The following is a 21,309-nucleotide window of genomic DNA, read 5'->3' as shown; positions in this document are numbered from 1 at the left end:
CAATGTACATTTAATATTATTTTCAGAACTGCTTGTAAATAGCTATTAAATATGTACAGTAGGAAACAAAAAAAATGATAAGGTTATTTTTCATCATTGCTTGCTAAATAAAAATTTTCATCAGCACTAATCAAAAGTAGACAATATTGCTTAGTAGTTATCCAATGAAATTTAAAGTATCTATCTATCTATCTATCTATCTATCTATCTATCTATCTATCTATCTATCTATCTATCTATCTATCTATCTATCTATCTAAAGAAGCAAGTCATAGCTCAGGCAGTTTGGCAGACGCCTCATGACATATTCATGTACTGCACCTTGAACATTTGTCATGTTTCAAACTCTGTCATTCTGTTTTCCTAATGATCAGTTTGCGAAAGGTTTAAATAATTACCTTGTATCAAATAATGACTGGGGGTGTGTCCTTCCCATTACAGGTGCAAAGCATCCTTTAACCCAGATTTCTCAGTCCATGCTTGATCTATGTGATGAAAAACTGAAAGAGGTATGTTTTTTTTTCCTTAATTAAAAATAGCACAATATGCTTTTACAGTCATATGAAAAAGTTTGGGAACCTCTCTCAGCCTGCATAATAATTTACTCTACTTTCAACAAAAAAGATAAAAGTGGTATGTCTTTCATTTCCTAGGAACACTGTTCCTAGGTTCCTGAGTACTGGGGTGTTTTCCGAAACAAAGATTTTTAGTGAAGCAGTATTTAGTTGTATGAAATTAAATCAAATGTGAAAAACTGGCTATCCAAAAATTTGGCTACCCTTGTAATTTTGCTGATTTGAATGAATGTAACTGTTCAATACGGATTACTTGCAACACCAAATTAGTTGGATTAGCTCATTAAGCTTTGAACTTCATAGACAGGTGTGTCCAATCATGAGAAAAGGAATTTAAGGTGGCCAATTGCACGTTGTGCTTCCCTTTGACTCTCCTCTGAAGAGTGACAGCATGGGATCCTCAAAGCAACTCTCAGAAGATCTGAAAACAAAGATTGTTCAGTATCATGGTTTAGGGGAAGGATACAAAAAGCTATCTCAGAGGTTTAAACTGTCAGTTTCAACTGTAAGGAATGTAATCAGGAAATGGAAGGCCACAGGCACAGTTGCTGTTAAACCCAGGTCTGGCAGGCCAAGAAAAATACAGGAGTGGCATATGCGCAGGATTGTGAGAATTGTTACAGACACCTCCAAAGACCTGCAAGAACATCTTGCTGCAGATGGTGTATTTGTACATCGTTGTACAATTCAGCACAATTTGCACAAAGAACATCTGTATGGCAGGATGATGAGAAAGCCCTTTCTGCACTCACGCCACAAACAGTGTCACTTGTTGAATGCAAATGCTCATTAAGACAGCCAGATTCATTTTGGAACAAAGTGGTTTGGACTGATGAGACAAATATTGAGTTATTTAGTCATAACAAAAAGCGCTTTGCATGGCGGAAGAAGAATACCGCATTCCAAGAACAACACCTGCTACCTACTGTCAAATTTGGTGGAGGTTCCATCATGCTTTGGGGCTCTGTGGCTAGTTCAGGGACTGGGGCCCTTGTTATAGTTGAGGGTCAGATGAATTCAACCCAATATCAACAAATTATCCAGGATAATGTTCAAGCATCAGTCACAAAGTTGAAGTTACGCAGGGGTTGGATATTCCAACAAGACAATGACCCAAAACACAATTCGAAATCTACAGAGGTATTCATGCAGAGGGAGAAGTACAATGTACTGGAATGGCTGTCACAGTCCCCTGGCTTGAATATCATCGAAAATCAAATTTAACTGAACTAGAGAGATTTTGTATGGAAGAATGGTCAAAATACCTCCATCCAGAATCCAGACACTCATCAAGGGCTATAGGAGGCATCTAGAGGCTGTTATATTTGCAAAAGGGGGTTCAACTAAGTATTTATGTAATATCTCTGTTGGGGGTGCCCAAATTTATGCACCTATCTAATTTTGTTATGATGCATATTGCATATTATCTGTTAATCAGATAAACTTAATGTCACTGCTGAAATACTACTGTTTCCATAAGGCATGTCATATATTAAAAGGAAGTTGCTACTTTGAAAGCTCAGCCAACGATAAATAAAAATTCAAAGAATTAAGAGGGGTTCCCAAGCTTTTTCATATGACTGTACATTATTATTTTTTGTTAAAAAAAAATTGCTGTTTAGGATTACAATTAGATCATTGATCAAATTTTCTCAATAACAGTTTTACAAGAATGTGTTTATATTTAATAATTACAACAACCTTACTAAAATTTATTCTTTTAAAACACTAAATAATACCTTACTTTTATGTGAAATTAATCACTTACTTTTGATATCTAATTTGAAACTTTTCAGAGTTGTGTTTTTTTTCTCTCTTTCAGAAAGAAGATAGATTGGTAAGGTTGGAAAAGGCAATTAATCCATTACTTGATGATGATGATCAAGTTGCGTTTTCTTTCATCCTTGACAATATTGTCACTCAGAAGATGATGGCTGTCCCTGATGTAAGTCTTTAATGTTTTGTATTTGGCATGCAGCATCATAAAGTACTTCACAAGAATATATCCATCCATCCATTTTCCAACCCGCTGAATCCGAACACAGGGTCACAGGGGTCTGCTGGAGCCAACCCCAGCCAACACAGGGCACAAGGCAGGGAACCAATCCCGGGCAGGGTGCCAACCCACCGCAGACAAGAATATATATATATATATATATATATATATATATATATATATATATGTATCTGTCTCTGAGCATGAATGACCTAAAATGGTGAAAAGGTAAGCAGTAAACTGAAAGAGGTTTAAATTTAAAGTTTAAGTTAGCAAAAACGGAAAAAAAAGGAAATTTCAGAATATTACAAATGGGCCCTGTTCTGGGAACAACTAAATAGATTACAACCAACAGATGTTTTCCAGCAATTAAAGTAAATTTAGCCTTGCAAGTTGAAGAAAACAGTTTGCACAGGTGTCCCAAATTCCATTGATTACTTAAAAACCCTTTGGCTATCTTAAACCAGAGTTGAAACAGACTGTGTTACTACTTCCTCTGAAGTACTATATGCACAATATTCCAATGATAATGGCAAGTAACTGGCTTTTAACAAGTGAAGTTAGACAGCATTATTACCCTTACCCTCAGAAACTTGACTTATGACTGGGTTGTGACTTTGTTTAGGACACCATAGTCACTGACCCTTTCATTTTTTTTTTTTTCTTTCTAAATGAAAGCCCTACACTTTTTAGGGTAATAATGCTCTGTCTCATTCATTTGTTAATTGCTGTTTTCTTGCCATAATCACTGGAATATTTTCCAAGTAGTACTTAAAGGGTGTAGTAACACTGTTCTAACTCTGCTTTAAGACAGAGGGTTTTTAAGTAATCAACAGAAGTTTGGACATCTGTGTAAATTGTTCGCTTCAACTTGCAATGCTTAATTTCCTTTATTGCTGAAGAACATATGTGGGTTGTAACCTATAAGTTGTTCCTGTAGAAGGAACATTTATAATATTCTAAAATTTCCTTTTTTTTCAGTTTTTGCTATGCTAAACTTTAAATTTGAATCTCTGGAACTTTACTGCTTAGGTTTTCACCATTTTACATCATTCATTGCATTGTCTGCATGTGTGTGTGTGTATTTAAGTTAAATTACTCACTGATTTCCTATGGCAATTTGCTTCATAAAAATATTAGTTATTAGTGCATAAAGCAATTATTGAACTGTTTATTGTAATGCAGCTAAAATATTCAAATATACTTAGAAAGCTATTATAGATCTAAAAGTACAACATAAAAAGCAAGAAAACATTATTTGTATAAGCTAATTATGGAATCCTTTTACAAGTATGCATAGATTTTGAAAAGACTCATTTCTGTTAAGTTTCAAGTAGATTTATGGTTAATGCTCTTTACATATAACATTTTTAGTCCTGGCCATTCCATCACCCGGTAAATAAGAAGTTTGTTCCAGATTACTACAAAGTTATTGAAAATCCAATGGATCTGGACAATATACGAAAGGCAAGTAAATTTTCTTTTTTTTTTTTGGTTTATTGATTATATTGTCACTATAAGACTTTAATTCCACACAGAATTAGAGTTCCAGCTATAATTTGCCTTAGTAGTGCCCTAGTTTGAAAGGTCCCATCTATTTGTTTGGCAAAATCTAAAAAAAAAAAAAAAAACTTCAAATTTAAGTTATAGGAAAAATATTTTTTTTTTATTGTTGTATATCATTTGTTGCAGATGAAATGAAGTGAAAAAATCTAAGATTAGAAATACAGAGTAGCTGGGAATTCTCCATTCCCCCAACTACCATTCTACTGTACAAGTAAAAAAGAGAGTGGTCTAAAAACTGACAAAAAGAAGAGAAAAAGGGACGACATCATTGACTGTTATCATGACTTAGACCATAAATCTCATCTCATTTCATCTTCCTTTCCTTGTGAGGGTCGCAATGGTAGTAGGCCAAGCAGGTCAGCTCAGCTCTTCCTGAGCAATTCCCAGGTGTTCCCAAGCCATCCAAAAGAAAGAGAGGGCCAGTGTCTGCCGTATGGTCTCCAAACTACCTCAACTAACTTTTCTTAATCTCAGATAGCGGTGGCTTTATTCTGAGGTTCTCCATAATCATTGAGCTTCTCACCCTATCGCCACCTTGCGAAGAAACCTCATTTTTGCCACTTGTATTAATGATCTCTTTCTTTCGGTGACTGCTCACAACTCAAGACCATAGATGAGGGCATGTCCACTGGGTTGAGGAGTCCCTCAAAGTGTTCCTTCCAACACTCAAACAATTTCCTCTGAAGAGGTCATCACCTGTCCATCCCTGTCCAACACAGTCTGGGCAAGGTCACATCTTCCATCTCACATCTAACTTTCCTGAGGCCCCAAACAGTTTGCCAAACAACCTCGAAGCAATATAGATAGATAGATAGATAGATAGATAGATAGATAGATAGATAGATAGATAGATAGATAGATAGATAGATTCTTTCTTTCTTTCTTTCTTTCTTTCTTTCTTTCTTTCTTTCTTTCTTTCTTTCTTTCTTTCTTTCTTTCTTTCTTTCTTAATCCCAGGGGGAAATTCACATATTCCAGCAGCAAAAATATTAAATTAAAGAGTAATAAAAAATGCAGATAAAAAAACAGACAATAACTTGAATAATGTTCAACGTTTACCCCCTCTGGTGGAATTGAAGAGTCGCATAGTTTGGGGGAGGAATGATCTTATGATAGTCTTTCTCAATTCTCTTTCCAAACTCCTCCTGTGCTCGAGGTTTTGCATCCAAAAATAATTTTGCAGCAGTTCCCTTAGTCTGTCAGTACCTTTCAATGGATTCAGGAGATGCCATAGATTTTTCAGTTTTACAGCTTCCCTCGCCTCTCTCTAGTCCCCACCATTAGGTCCTAGGGTTGCTGCCACAAGATGCTTTAACTGATTTAAGACCAAAGCTCTTAACAGACGCTTCCACAGCTAAGGTCTTCAACAGGGTCTGTTCGGACTCCTTGTCCCTGACCACACTCTGCACATAGATGAAGTTCCTCAGACAGATCAGGTCAAGAAACCCTAACTTATCATCTAGGCTTCCCTCGTCAATCTAGCCTATACCCTTTGCTTTGAATCCAACTTACTACCAAGTGGTGATCAGCTGACAGCTCTGTCCATCTTTTAACGCAAGTGTACAAAACATATGGTCTCAGGTCAGATGACACAACTAAGTCCAAGGTTCTCCAGTACTAGGAACATTTATGAACCTCCTTGTGTTCAAAAATGGTGTTTGTTATGGGCAAACCATGACTAGCAGATAAAATCAATAACAACTCACCTTTCTGGTTAAGATCTGGCAGGCCATTCCTTCTAATCTGGTATCTCCGCTATTCTCAACATGAGCATTCAACTCACCCAGTAAAACTACCGAGTTAGTAGGCTGCACCCTTTTATGCACCTGACCCATCTTTTCTAAGAAGCCTGAATACTCAAAAGAGCTACAGTATTTGGTGCATACACACAAAAAATATCCAGATTTTTGCTGGCTGTGATTAATAGCTACATTTAGGCAACACTCTCATCCATGGGAGAGAACTCACCAGGGAGCTAGTGAGTATCCCCACACGTACCTTAGGTCTTTCACATATGGGATCTCCAAAAAGGGGAGAGGCCACCCCCAATCAAGACGTGTGGTTCCAGAACCCATGCTATATGTGGAAGTGACACAAACTATGTCTAGCTGGTACTTTACACCTCGCCTACCAGCTCAGGCTCTTTCTCCTCCAGAAAGGTAATGTTCCAAGTTCCCAAAGCCAGTCTCTATTGCCAGGGTCTAGTCCATCTAGGTATTTCCTGCCTGTACCTGCCATTCTACTGGCATTGCACACAACTTCATCACTCAGATGGTGAGGCAACAACATTGTTCCATATCGTCATATTGGACTTAGCCCCGCGGGATTATGTGAGAGGCCCAACCACCTGGCCTTCATCATTGAATGCCACCCCCAGGCCTAGCTCTAGTCATGGTAACCCAATCCTAGGCAGGGTCCACTGTTTTTTTTTTTTTTTTTTTAAATTAGTACAGTGGAACCTCGGTTCACGAACGTCTCGGTACACGTACAAATCGGTTTACGACCAAAAAGTTCGCCAAACTTTTGCCTTGGTTCACGACCACACACTTGGTATACGAACAAGCCAGTTTCCCTTTCGATTTGTACGTGTTCAGTCTCTCCCTGTGCATTTCCTGTGCAGCGAGCAAGAGAGAGAGCAAGAGAGCGCGACACACACACACACACAGGCAGCGCGAGAGAGAGACAGACGCACACACACAGGCAGTGAGAGAGAGAGCCGCGCACACACACAAGCAGCACGATAGAGAGACAGACGCACACACACAGGCAGCGTGAGAGAGAGAGCTGCGCACACACACAGGCAGCGCAAGAGAGAGCTGGACGCATAAGGTAGGAAGGAATTTAAAGAATGCACAGAGCTTGATTTTATTTTCACTTCTGTTGACAGCCATCGGTTCGTAGCGTGCATTGTTACACTGTTACTTTTCTTGGTAGTTTATTAAATTACGGATTTTTTCAAATGTTCATTTTTTTCCCTGTGCTTAAAACTCATTAAAAAAAAAAAGTGTTTTTAGCCAGCGGTTGGTAGCGCTATAGCATGAACTATTGCAGTGTTAGTTTTCTCTGTTGTTCAAGATTTTCTCAGTGTTATTCATCCACCCATCCATTTTTCAACCCGCTGAATCCGAACACAGGGTCACGGGGGTCTGCTGGAGCCAATCCCAGCCAACACAGGGCACAAGGCAGGAACCAATCCTGGGTAGGGTGCCAACTCACCGCAGGACTCACACAAACACACCCACATACCAAGCACACACTAACCTGCATGTCTTCGGACTGTGAGAGGAAACCGGAGCACCCAGAGGAATGTTTTTACATTTAGTTTACTATTACACTCTGCATTCTATGGTATAATTAACTATATTTGTGCTTAAAAACTTAAAAAAATATATATATTTACATACAGTTCGTATGGTCTGGAACGGATTAATTGTATTTACATACAATCCTATAGGGGAAATTGCTTCAGTTTACGACCAGAGTTTTGGAACGAATTATGGTCATGAACCGAGGTTCCACTGTACCTTCATGAGGGTCTTTGTTAGCCATTCTTTGTCTGACCTCTCAAACCCAAAACTTTTCACCAAGCGAGACTCTACCAGGAGCACAAAGCTCCAGAAAGCCTAGCTCTGTGCATCATTAAGGTGCAGGGCACCCACCACCATGTCAAGATGACGGTCCAGTGTGGAGACCATACATTTTTACTTTTATATTATTTATATGAACAGAGTTCAGAGATGTGAGTGCAAAAATATACGTAATGTTTGGGCCAAACCAGAAAATACATACCGTGGTGTATAATTAGCTTCATTCTTCCTTATCAGTGCCTTTTCTGTATTCAGAGGTAATTCTCCCTCTGAGTTTAAAGATATTGATGAGTTCTACATTAGGATATAATTTAACGAGAATGAGATTAATCACGAGGTTCCTAATTATGTTTTTAAAAATGAAAAAGTTTACGTAAAAAAAAAGATACTTTCATGTGCTACGTAATTTAGTTGTCTCTGACTGAAGTCAGCAGCTTCCTTCTCCTTACTCAAAGTAAATGCAATCAGGAAGCTTTTTTGGTATCTGACAACTTAATATATGTAGAGCAGAAAGAAAAACCAGACACGTGTTAAATTATCATGGTTGTGTACCTTAATATTACAAGATAAAATGTTATACCTGTAGATATAAAAACTAAACTGATTCTTTGCAGTCTAGTATCTATTCATCGTAACATCAACAACGTAACTTAAACATAGGTAGTGATTTTTGATCAACATGAAATGGCTAGTATTGTACCTTATTACTTTCTACACAGTGATAATACTTAACTAAAATTTAAAGTTACTTTAGCATAAAACAAATATCAATTTGGCATTCCATGTGTCCCATAGTTACTAATTCCACAATAACAATTACTTTTTATTCATTTTTATACTTGGCTCAGTGATGTCACTTCCTAATCTAGCCATAAGTATTAAATAAATATGTATAATATTACATTCTGATTTACATGGAAAGTGACATGAGAGCTGACAAGATAACATTAATTCTTGTTCATGATTTGTAGCTATTACACTTTTGTGTGGAGTTGGCATGATCACTTTCTTTATATGCTTGTTTTGTTTCCTTCTGGGATTCTGCTTTCATCCGGCATTTGAAAAACATGCATTTGGATCAGTAACTGTTTGTGAGAGTTTATGTTATCTGCATGGATTTTCTTCCAGTACTCCTGCAACCTGCCAAGGTTTTGCATAGTGTTTTATTTGAAGACTTTAAAATGCTTAAAAACAAGCATAAAATGAATGAATGGGTTGATTTGAAGTTTAAGATATGCATATCATAACAGATAGAATTATCTAGCAGCTAATTTATTTTGTATTCCATAGTACCAGAGACATGATCTCATGATTGCCACAACATATTTTTTGTACTGTGTTTGAGTAGATAAAACATCATAGTATACTAACAAATGAAAAAGGAGTAAGGCAGCATGCTGCTCAAGATGCAAAGGCATAATCTGTAAGGTAATTCTTAAATAACAAAGGTTCTTTATTTAGGTAATTACTTTAAAGGTGTGCCTGGTATCCTTTAAAAAAATACAGTAAATGGCTTCTGCAAGTAATCTGTGCTTAGTCCCTTCTGATTTGTCTTGTAATGTTGTCCAGTATTCCTTTGTATAATGCTATATCAGTGTAGCTTAGCTTATCTATATATTGTTCATGGTTTACTTCTCAAACTGTTATGTTATCCTCTGTTTTGCAAATAAAATATAATTTTTTGAAAAAAGAAAATTGGTATTTCATTTCTGAAATGTTTAGGAGAATAGGATGAAAATAAAAACAGCTAACAAGTTTTTGTGAATTTTTATTTAGGTAACATGTGCATTTTTATTTTTTGTATTAGAACATTTCAAAGCATAAATACCAGAACCGCGAAGTTTTCCTTGAGGATGTAAACCTTATTTACACTAACAGTGTAAAATATAATGGTAAGTTTATTGAAAATTTAGATAAGCTTTCGCAGTAGGGATTATACAAATGAAAATAATTCTTACTCCCTGTATAAACATTTTTAGAAATAAAATGTGCCTGGACTGTTTTGTGCATGGACTGTGCACCTTGAAGAACAATATTATTAAGTAAAGTTCTTTATTACAATTTTTTATTAATGGATGTAATATTAAGCTGAGATTTTAGTCATGCTGGTTTTCCTTCTGCCATTATAAAGTGAACATATGAGGCAGTTCTAAAATAAGGAATCTTGGTTTTTGCCATATATTTCAATTTCATTGTTTGGCTAAAAAAAAAAAACCTTGCATACAAGTTTCCAGTTTTCAATTAGGCCTATTAATATATTTAATAAATAAACTTGATTTATTGAAAATAAATATTCAATGAAGAGGCTTTTCTTATGTGGGAAATTTTTATTAAGTTTTATTCCTGATGTGCAGATTCAGATGCTTCCTGCAGCAGATGAAGAAATAATAGTTTTCATATAATACGGTAATAATTACCTTTATTAGTGCTCCAGATAGTCAATATAATTATTGATTTAAATGTAAACCTCAAAAATTTGGAAGTATCTGGGAAAATATGTCAGACAGAATATTAATAACATCAGCATAATCAGATATTGTTTGCATTTATGTTATTTGAAAATTGTGTATGGATAAGTAAAATAAAGTGATATACAAAAAATTTCAGTTGATGCTTCCACAGATGAAATCCATACATTTCATAATAGCTCTTTTTGAACATTGTGTGTGTATGTATGTACGTTTTTTTAATATTTTCACTTTAGCATTGTTTTAACAAAATTTGCCACATTTTCCAGAAAGTTATGCAAATTAAAAATGTTTTGCATCCATATATGTGTTTCTTCTGAAAAAAAAGACTAAATCCTAGCTTATTCAACACAAAAATTCTAAAGTGGATTGGAAAAATATTGGTAACTTTTTGAAGTTGTAATTATTTCGAGAACCACTCATTAAACCAGTTGAATTTTTTTTTCTTATTCTGCATTTTTTGTGTCTGAGGAGGTTAGATACAATGGCATGCAAAAGTATTCAATTCCCTTGAAAGTCATAATTTTCTGCATGACAAAAGATTTGTATCCATATTTATCCATTCAGTATTTTCATATGAACTCTTATGATGTAACAATGCATTATCAAAATCAAAATAAGCCATTTTCTGTAGATATTTAACTGAAGAAGAAAAACTCAAAAGTTAGTGTTTGCATACTGTAGCAGATATTCCCTCGATCCACCTCTCGGACCCTCAGGTACCACTCCAAACACAGGGTAAAAGTACAACTCTTCTTTATTTTGTTGTCACGTGCACAAAGCACCCTCCACACCACACTACTCATAAATTCACAATAATACTCTCTCCTCCTCGCCCAGACACTTGCCACCCCACCTCCCAGCTCACCTCAATGTACAGGGCTTCCCAGAGTCCTTTTATACACCCTGACCCGGAGGTGTTTCTGCCCAATCAGTCCACAGTTCCTTATTCCTTCCGGGTCAGAGTAAACAGTCCTTTTCTTCACCCCGGGAGCACGTTGTTTCTTCCCGTCACGTGACCATGACGTACTCCCGGGTTATAGGGCACATACGAGCCTACGAGCCCCCCTACAGCGACGCCTGGTGGCCCCCAAGGTATCCAGCAGGGCTGCATTTAAAAACTACATAGTCCACGAGGTCCTGCTGGACCTCGAGGCACGTCCATGCTGTCCGGAGAGCTCCTCCTAGCGACCTGGGGGTAAGGGCCGAAGTAAGAAGCCGGCAATCCTCCACAATACGTATTCAAGCGCTACACATAAATACTGTTATGAAGAATCCTTTTGCAATAATAAGCCTTAATTCCTCTGGGGGTAAGTAGCAGTACCCAATTACGTTTAATTATAGTTAAATGACTGTCACCTTTGTGTCATATGTGGGTCATTTGTGTAAGCCTGAAGCGTCTATAACACAGAGGTTTAAATACGTATTCAACACTAAATTTTGAGTTTTTATTCTTCAGTTAAATATCTACAGAAAATTGTTTATTTTGACATTGGAAATGTATTGTTACATCATAAGAGTTCACAATAAGAATACTGAACGGGTAAATATATGTACAAATGTTTTGTCATGTTGAAAATTATGATAACTTTCACGGGGTATGAATGCTGTAGCACACCACTGCAAAAAATTGTAACAAAGCATGGACGGTCTTAAGGCTGTAAGTCAATCTTTAGAGACCTTAATGTTTCTTTGCCCACAGTACGTAATGTTATCAAAAAGTTTGAGGCCCACAGCACTGTAGCCAATCTGTCTGGACATGGATACAAAAGAAAAATTGATCAAAGATTACAGAGAAGTCTCAAGGTACTCAGTTCCAGAGGAAGCAGAGCAACCCCAATACATGAGTAAACCTCCTCCATGTGTGACTGTAGGGATGGTGTTCTTTTCTTTGAAGGCTCCTTTTTGTTTTCTGTTAAGAAAAGTATATGGTGCTCTGATTTGGTCACATCTGTGCATAGGACATTCTCCCAGGTTTTTGGCTTGTTGGTCAGCTGATCGAGGTTCTTTCGCCATAATTCAAACAATTCTTCTCTACGGTCAAGAAAATAAAATGAGGTTATGGTTTAAGACTAAATAATTGAATGACATTATATCATATATAATAGATTAATATCTTGATACAAAGAAGAAAAACGAAACTCTGAATTTCTTTAGAAATGTATTAAAGTATTTTTTTATGATAACAATTTTATATTAGTAAACAGTTCATTTTTAGTGTTTCGTATCACTTGTATAGTGTTGACATCTATTTTTCTGCATGTATTTTTGTATTTGAAAAATAAAATAAATGAGAAAAAGAATACACAAAGCTCATACGATGTAAGTATAAAAGGAACCTATCCACTTTAAGTTAAAAAGATTCCTCTGTAGCATATAAGTGGATCTTGCTCTTACTTGCTGCTATGGTAAGATATGACATATAGAGTAATGCTACTAATTTATTTGCAGCTATTGTAGGTAGGTAGTTTGATAGATACTTTATTGATTCACATGAGAAACTGCATTTCTAGATAAGCCAAAACACAAAAAATTAAATTAATTCAAGATGAAACTGCAAGCTAAATAGACATAATTTAAATGTTTTAATAACAGCAATAAACATTGTAGGCATGGGCTGTAAGATTATATATTTAATGCTATTTTACTTTCAGTGAATACCAAGGTAGTATGGGTTTATTGCATGTGATTTAATGTGTACATTGTTTCAAATATAAGGGTTTAGACTTGGAAGTGTTAACACTAGAATTACCAGAGTCTACGAAAAAACTCGTAGATCCAGCCCACCTTAAAACCGTTCTCACCTCTCTTTTGTCTTCTAAATGTGTCGATTAAGACAAGCAACAAGCAGCCGGCTATTCCCTCCCCCACTGCCGCAGAACGTTCACTAAGTTTTCCCAGCTCATGTCTTGTTTGATTACCTGGGAGTTACTGAAGTGCTGGAGTTTTAGAGTGGAAATAATAGATCGTTATTTGGAACACACGCATTTCATGTGTGTTCCGTTTCTACAGTAATCTGTGTAAACACATTTTTAAAACAGAAACGTTTTTCATATTTTAGTAGTAAATGACAAAATGTAGTTTTAAACTATATAATGTATGAAGCCTGAAGTCCAAAGATCAAGTAAACACTTTCACAAAAGATTCAAGGAATAGACAACAGCTTCAGTGGCATAGCGGTAAGATTTGCTAACTTGTAATCAAGAGTCCCCGGTTCGATCCCCACTCACTCCTATATTTGCCATTTTCAGTAGTGAGCTGCTCTTTTTGTTAATATTATACAGTACACTTATACATTTGGTTTGCGTCTGTAACACACGGTGTGCATTTAAAGGACTTGTAAAAGTTACCGTTTTTTTTTTAACTTTTATTCTCTCTAAATCACGATACATACTACCGCCCCCCCACCCAGGGATCTGACACTGTTATTTTTCATTTGAAACGGAATGACTGGAGATGTGAGTGGTGTTTTGAGACAATGGAACTGGACATTCTCTGATCCGGAGGGATAAAAGCTGACACACAAATGCTGGTGAATCTGCCTTCTTCGTATCTCACCGTCACTTGATTTTTTTTTATTCAGTTTTATTGAGTGTTCTTGCTCATGCTGAATTAGTGTGCACCTTATGGTGTATGATGTCAAAAAAAAAAAAAAAACACAGACGTAGGTATATTTGATATTTGGAATTATTCGTTTTATGACCTGTATAGTACTTTTCGGAAAACTTTGTGGCACGGATGCAACATTATTCGTATTCATTCGCATAACATCCTGCGGTTTGTAATCAGTGACTGCGTGTTTTTTTTCCCCCAATCTTGCCAGTCCCCACATGTTGCTGTATGCGGTTTCTTTTGTACTCCAGGACATGCAGAGGATAGAATAGTACAGAGCAGTAAGTTCAGCGCTATATGCAATCGTCAGATTCAAATGTTAACTGTTCTCACACATGCAAGGATCGTCTTTCCTACATTTACAACGTATGTACCTGTTACAATGTACACGCTTCTCTCTATGCTGTGGTTTCTATTACACACCTGAAAGAAAGAGACAATATATGTGAAAACATCATCGCACTAATGCAATATTATTTGAAAATGAACAGCGTCAGATCAGGTGTGGATTTATGTTGGGGCTATTACTGAAAGAAATGTGCATTGATCCTGCAGCACTGAATAAGCTCATATGCTCTAACATCCCCCTAACCTCACCCCCAAACCCCTCCGACCTGACTCTAAGAAACAGCGCAAGTACAGACGCAAACCAAGTGTGATCAAGAGTCCCGGTTCGATCCCTAATCACTCCTATATTTGCTGTTTTCAGTAGTAAGCTGCTCTTTTTGTTAATATTATACAGTACACACATACACTTGGTTTGCGTCTGTACTTGCGCTGTTACTTAGATCAGGGTGGGGAATGTTACAGCGTGTGAGCTCATTCAGTGCAGCAGGATCAATGCACATGTTTGATCTTTTTTTTCTTTCAGTACATGTGCCTTCCCTGTTTGTTTATATATCTAGTGACTTTTCTGCCTGTCTGTCTCTCTATTACACAGTGTTCTGCCTGTCTGTGTGTTATGGATTTTAAAAATAAGTTATAAGGACACTTGTTCATGTTAATTGCAGTCTCAATTGTTAAAAAATATTTTAAAAGGAGCATCCCACATGAAAATATAACGATCTCATTAACTGACAGTGCATACCAATTTATAAATTTTATGTCCGTTTGAGGTTAAAAAGGAAAAAAAAAAAAAAGAACTTTCTCCTCAATGGGGAATCGGACTCAGGTCTCTGAGGGACAGTAAGCCTGCTGTGCTCTGAGACAGCAAATCTTACCGCTACACCACAGAAGCTGTTGTATTGTTTGTGAACCTTTTGTTCACAAGTGTTTATTTGATGGTTGGACTTCATGCTTCACACATTCTATAGTTTATGCCTACATTTTGTAACATTTATTACTAAAATATGAAAAAGTTTCTGTTTTAACAATGTGTTTACACAGATTACTGTAGAAACGGAACACACATGAAATGCGTGTGTTCCAAATAACGATCTATTATTTCCACTCTAAAACTCCACTTCACTCCCAGATAATCAATCAAGGCATGAGCTGGGAGATGCTCGTGCACATTCTAAGTCGGTGGGGGGATGGAATAGCCGGCTGCTTGCAGCTTGTTTTTATCGGCACGTTTAGAGGACAAAGGACGCTGGCGGAGAGGTGCAAATGGTTTTAAGGTGGGCCGGATCTACGAGTTTTTTCGTAGACTCTGGTAATTCTAGTTATTAAGTCTGCTACACTAGTCTATATATGTTCACGCTTTAAATTCACCATTGCAGTTATTCATGTTTCAGGGTTTGACAGGTCATATGATCAGTTTAGTCCAAAACCATGTTACCTTCGTGAGAGGATAACATAAGCCTATAAGTTTATGCTTTTAGTGGCATCAAATTCTGCTGCAGCATTTGCTTTATCTCAAATCTCATAGTAGAAATTCATTGTGTTAGAAGAGGTATAGCCTCTTTCCTTGTATAACTAGTGATGATTTATTTCTTTCCAAACATTTTCTTCTCAGGTCCTGATAGTCCATATACAAAGACTGCACAAGATATCATCAGTGTTTGCAAGCAAACTCTAGCAGAGGTGAGAATATGACTTTAAAGCCCTAAATCCTACTTTATTCTCCTAAAATAGTGAGGATTTAATCTAATGATGAATCTTCCCAAGAGGTGATGTTTTGCCGAAATCAAAAAAACACTAACCTGTGTGTTTCACATTTTTCAGAACAACATTAAGAGATCCACAGTCCTTACTAGCCTTGTCTTAAGTCAGTTATGTGTAAGCAGCAAGGCAGAGGTCATTGCTCACCTAAGAATAATGTTTTTGATTGGCTCAGGATCTTCCAAGCACTGAAAAATCAAGTCTTGTGGAAAAAGATAAATGGCATGAAATCTTTTTTCTTTTTTTAACATATGCAAACATCCTATGATTTGATCTTCATTTAAACAGTGTCTGTAGATAAAGATAATGTAATTGGGGGAAATGATTTTGCAATAATTTATTCACTAAAAAATGAATAGATTTTTATCTGTGAAAAAATAACTACACCCTTGGTTCTAATAGGCTAGTACTGTCACCCACTGTCTCTGACATCACCTGAGAGAGAGAGTTTTCCCCCCACTGCTCTAAGCAGAACTTTTTCAGCTGTGCAGTTAGATTGTGTGTATTGCTTGCACAGCCTGTTTCAAATCCCCTGACATCACCTCGATGAGGTTCAGATCTGAGCTTTGACTTGGCATTCTAAATTCTCCATTCCTAGGTGGTTTTACTGGTAGGTTTAGGATCATTGTCATGTTGCAAGGTTCAGTTTCAGTTAAACTTCAGTCTTCTGACAGATAGTCTCACATATAAGCATGGTAGAATAAAGAATTCATAATGTATTATAACATTTCCACCACCAATCATAGTTTTTTTTTCTGTTCATAAATGCTGTTTTTGTTTTGCCATGATTGTCTTTTCTCTTTGAAAAAAATAACAATATTTGCTTTTGAGCTATCTTACTTACATGTTTACCAGAGTTTGTAATATTTAAATTTCTAATATTTAAAGTCTTACAGAAGTAAGCAAATAAATGTCACATCTCTCTGGACAGGCTCATTGATAATGCCAATAATGGCAATTTATACTAAAGCTCTGAGTTCAGGACATTTCATATGCTGTAGGATTTTAACCGTTTGCAACTTCCTACCTGTCAGACTGAATTCCATAAAATGTGTTTATTTGATGTAGCGTTCTTTCTTTGTTACATTTTCTCACCCTCATCACTATATACACCCATTTGTACATTATGTAATATATTATTATTGGAGCATCTCCAACCTCCTTTCACCTGCTGTAAGGAATGTCTTATACATCTAACAATGCAAGACCTTCTAAAATCCTGCTCTAATTGTGCCACCAGACCACATTCAGTCAACTACTCAAGATCAAATATAGTAGCTGTTTTGTTAGACTTCAATAGAAAATAAGGATTAAGAACTGATAATACATTTAGATTAGGCAGGGCTCAGTTCTGTGCTGCAATTTATAATGGATGAATTGGATATGTACTTCATTGGCCTCCTGGTAAGATGTCATGCTGTTTTAGCAAGTCTGCCAGTAGTCCCTTCTTCAAACAAGCACATGCTGCCTAATATGTTTTGTTTCTTGCTGTTTTCCTGCAAAGTTTTGTCAGAATGAAGTGGTACTCAGCATGCTCAGCTGCCACTGCGCACAAAACTATGAACCTAGGATTAGAAGGAATAGGTATTATGAAACAGTGAATACTCCGCTCAGGGATCAATGATCCCACAACCCAAGATGGCAAATTAGGGCATCTCACTAGGATCAGAAGGGCCATGTTTGTGAGTACTGCACTTTATAAAAATACTCAGCATTTTCAGTCTATTAAACACTTTGAATTGGCACAATGTCTTGCTCAAGTCACTGGTATTGCTACAATTGTTAGCCTGGCAACCACAAGCATGAAGCACATATATTTTCTTTTTGCAAGATCTCCCCATTTATCAAGGAGTAAAAGATCCATTTGGATAGATAACTTTCACTATGTGATTTATCATTGACATTTTTAACACATGATCACCTATAGTGAAATTTTCAAGTTTATTCTGGGCTCAGAAAAATCAGAATGCAAATTAACTACAGGTAACATTCATTTGTTTATATTGTGCAATGATGAGAAACAGCTCAAGCTGTATGTAACATGTGAATAGGCAATGTCTTGTGTACTATGGAGTTTGTGTATGAACTTTAAAATCAAGTGGTCCAACCCACGTTTGTCTTCATCCATATTCTTTCCTGTTATCTCTCACAGTTTCTCCCATAGTCCATGCTTTATTTACTTGCATACTGTCTGTCATGTAGACTTTCTGCTGGGTGCGTTTTACACAGTACAAACAAAGCTGACTTTTTGAAGCTATGTAAAATAACTATCACACCACTCACATCTCTACCCCAGCTCCTCCATGTAATGTTTACCTCATTTTAGAAGCTCATGCCATAGAGCCTGTTCCATTAGAACAGAAGCAAAGTCTTACTCTGGCAGTTCCACAGGGAAGCTTTCAGTCTTAAGTGATCTGGTGTGTTCACTGATTGCATCTCTGTCTGGCTCTCTCTTAGTCTTTTAAGAAACAGCCAGTTATTTTTGCCCTTTAATTTTTAGTTTGAGCAAGCTGTAATTTGAGGTTTGTTTTCTCAGTCTATATATCTGTATTTCTTTAAATCTAATTTTTCACTTCTAAAGTAGCTGTTTTTCAGTTCCCTACAGTGCTGAAAGCCATTGCATAGCTTAAAATTATGGTGATATGTTGCAAGAATATATACCAGTACAGTTACACGTTTCTGAATCTGACAGTGGCACAGTGGATTAAATTTGGATGAAATTGAGAACCACTGACTTAAAGGTTTACTTGCCACCCAATAGAATATCACATAATCCATGTATTTCTCAAGAATATGCACATGAGATGTAATTTTAATAGCTCTAGGGAGGGCAAAATGATTTTGGTACCATGAAACCAACAAAATATCTTATGAAAGGCTTTCACAGAGGGACAGAAACACAGCACACCCAAACCCTATAATTATTCCATTGATACTATTGAACTGAACTTTCAAAAATGCTAGCACGTGGATTTACGGATAATATCTTGGCTGCTATCTTAACTAGTGTACCTTCTAACTGTATATGCTAAAATATGAAATAGGTGCTATTCTAAAAGTAGTACTGAGAAAATCAAATACCCAACCACTATCTGTAACATCTGCTGGTACATTGTACCTAGAACAAATGTTCAATGGCAGGCTCTCAGTTAACTCCATCAGAGTGTACTATTCTATAAACTTATCCTCTGCTCCCAAATAGGACAGAGTTATTATATGTTCAAATCCTGGAAACCTTTACCCACTGACCACAGTTACATCTACAAATGAGTAATTTAAGAACCTAAATTCTAAACCACAATCCTGATGTCTAAAACATTGACTAGAGATATGAAACCCTAGTAATGGATCAACCTTTCCACCTGTTATTTGAAGACTAATGTGTGCTGGATGCAGCCAAATTTACTTTAAAAAAATTATGACAAAATTTACACTTTGAAAACAACTACATTCCCCTTCCTTTTAGCGACCACACATTCCTCAGCCAGAGAGGGAAGTGGAGAACATTTTGTGTCTTTGAATTATAATTACCACAACTAACAAAGAATTTTCTCCCTGCCAGGTAGGATTCAAACCAATTTAAGACACTGCCAGAGAGGCCCACCCATTGACTAAGGCGATTCTTAAGAATATTATGATCAATGGTGTCAAATGCGGCACTCAGATCTAAGAGGATGAGAACAGATAAATGGCCTCTGTCTGCATTTACCCGCAAGTCATTTACTACTTTAACGAGTGCAGTTTCTGTGCTGTGATTTGTTCTAAAACCTCATTGAAATTTATCAAGAATAGCATGTTTATTGAGGTGCTCATTTAACTGTATAATGACTGCCTTCTCTAGAATTTTACTTAAGAAAGGCAGGTTAGAGATGGGTCTATAATTTTCAAGAGCAGAGGGGTCGAGATTATTTTTCTTAAGTAGGGGTTTAACTACAGCAGCCTTAAGACAGTCTGGGAAGACCCCCGTATCTAATGACGAATTTACTATGTCAAGAACATTATCAATAAGCACGCCCGATACTTCTTTGAAAAAATTTGTTGGTATTGGGTCAAGGGCACAGGTGGAGGGTTTCATTTGAGAAATTATTTTATGTAAATCAGGTAAATCTATCCTAGTGAAAGAATTTAATTTGTTTATTATGAAGTACTGGGGTTTAGGAGGATCCTTAGTGTTGGGGAGATATACTATGTTATTTCTAATATCATTAATTTTTTGATTGAAAAATACAGCGATAGCCTCACAGGTTTTACTGGAAGTACTTAGGAGGCATTCCTTTGAGTTACCTGCGTTTAACAGATGGTCAATCATCGAAAATAAAACTCTGGGATTACTAGCATTGTTATTTATAATCTTAGAGAAATAGCAGCGCCTCTCAAGACGGACTGTGTTATTGTATTCTGTTATTTTAACTTTTAATATTTCATAGTCAATAGTTAGTTTAGTTTTCCTCCATTTACGCTCAGCTCTATGGCATGTTCTCTTTAAATCAGACACTCTTTGGGTCTTCCATAGTATAACAATGCTAGAAAATTTTTCAACTGTCTTTTCAGGTGCAACTAAGTCAACAGCAGCCCTCACTTTAGTATTAAATCTTTCCACCTTACTATTTACATTCTCCTCGCTATTATAATTGGCACTATAAATGGGCTGATTGCTTAGAATGTTTGTAAGTTTTAAAGCTGCTGATGAGTCAAAGAAGCGTTTTTTAACAATATGCTTCTCATGAGTGTTTTCTATCATTATTTCTATATTAAAAAGTAGAAGAAAATGGTCTGATAGACCCGTATCAATGACTTGTTTTATATCAACTTTTAGTCCTTTAGTAATTACTAAGTCTAACGTATGACCTGCTTTATGTGTAGGCTGATTAACGAGCTGTCTCAAATCAAAAGAGTCCAGGAGGTTCATAAATTCTTTTACTTTTTGGTCACATTGATTATCTTTATGAAAATTAAAGTCGCCGACTATTAAGAGTGTGTCATAGTTCGCAATTAAGATTGACATCAAGTCAGAGAATTCCTCAAAGAAAGACACGTTGAATTTTGGAGGTCTATACACGGATAATACTAGAACGTGAGAATCTCCCTGAATAACAATGGCGACATACTCAAAGGACTTGAATTTACCAAAACTGACATTTTTACATTTTAACCTGCTTGAGTAAATGTTTGCTAGTCCGCCACCTCTCTTTCCTTGGTGATCTGCACGAGTAAAACTGTAATCCGGAGGCGCAGATTCGATTAAAACAGCTGTGCCATCTGAGCTAAGCCACGTTTCACTTAGTGCAATAAAATCTATTTTTTTATCACTAATAAGATCGTTGATAAAAAACGTCTGATTATATGTCGTCTAACAGACTAGAAATATTGGTTCCCACTTAGATTTTCCTACTTTGTAGACA

At 36.5% G+C, this 21,309-nt stretch overlaps 1 protein-coding gene across 3 annotated transcripts in view; it reads left to right on the top strand.

Annotated features, from left to right (window-relative positions):
- The window catches only part of taf1 (TAF1 RNA polymerase II, TATA box binding protein (TBP)-associated factor), a 117,916-nt gene that overhangs the window by 80,659 nt on the left and 15,948 nt on the right, over nt 1–21,309 (top strand). For all 3 annotated transcript variants that reach the window (XM_028816024.2, XM_028816025.2, XM_028816023.2), the window contains exons 31-35: nt 442–509; nt 2,398–2,520; nt 3,946–4,038; nt 9,532–9,616; nt 15,762–15,829. In XM_028816024.2, the coding sequence (XP_028671857.1) occupies nt 442–509; nt 2,398–2,520; nt 3,946–4,038; nt 9,532–9,616; nt 15,762–15,829 (437 nt within the window). The remainder of the gene's footprint in view (nt 1–441; nt 510–2,397; nt 2,521–3,945; nt 4,039–9,531; nt 9,617–15,761; nt 15,830–21,309) is intronic.

This window comes from Erpetoichthys calabaricus, chromosome 12 (genome assembly GCF_900747795.2).
Source record: "Erpetoichthys calabaricus chromosome 12, fErpCal1.3, whole genome shotgun sequence".
Taxonomy (NCBI): domain Eukaryota; kingdom Metazoa; phylum Chordata; class Cladistia; order Polypteriformes; family Polypteridae; genus Erpetoichthys; species Erpetoichthys calabaricus.
This window is presented reverse-complemented; position numbering and strand designations above follow the sequence as displayed.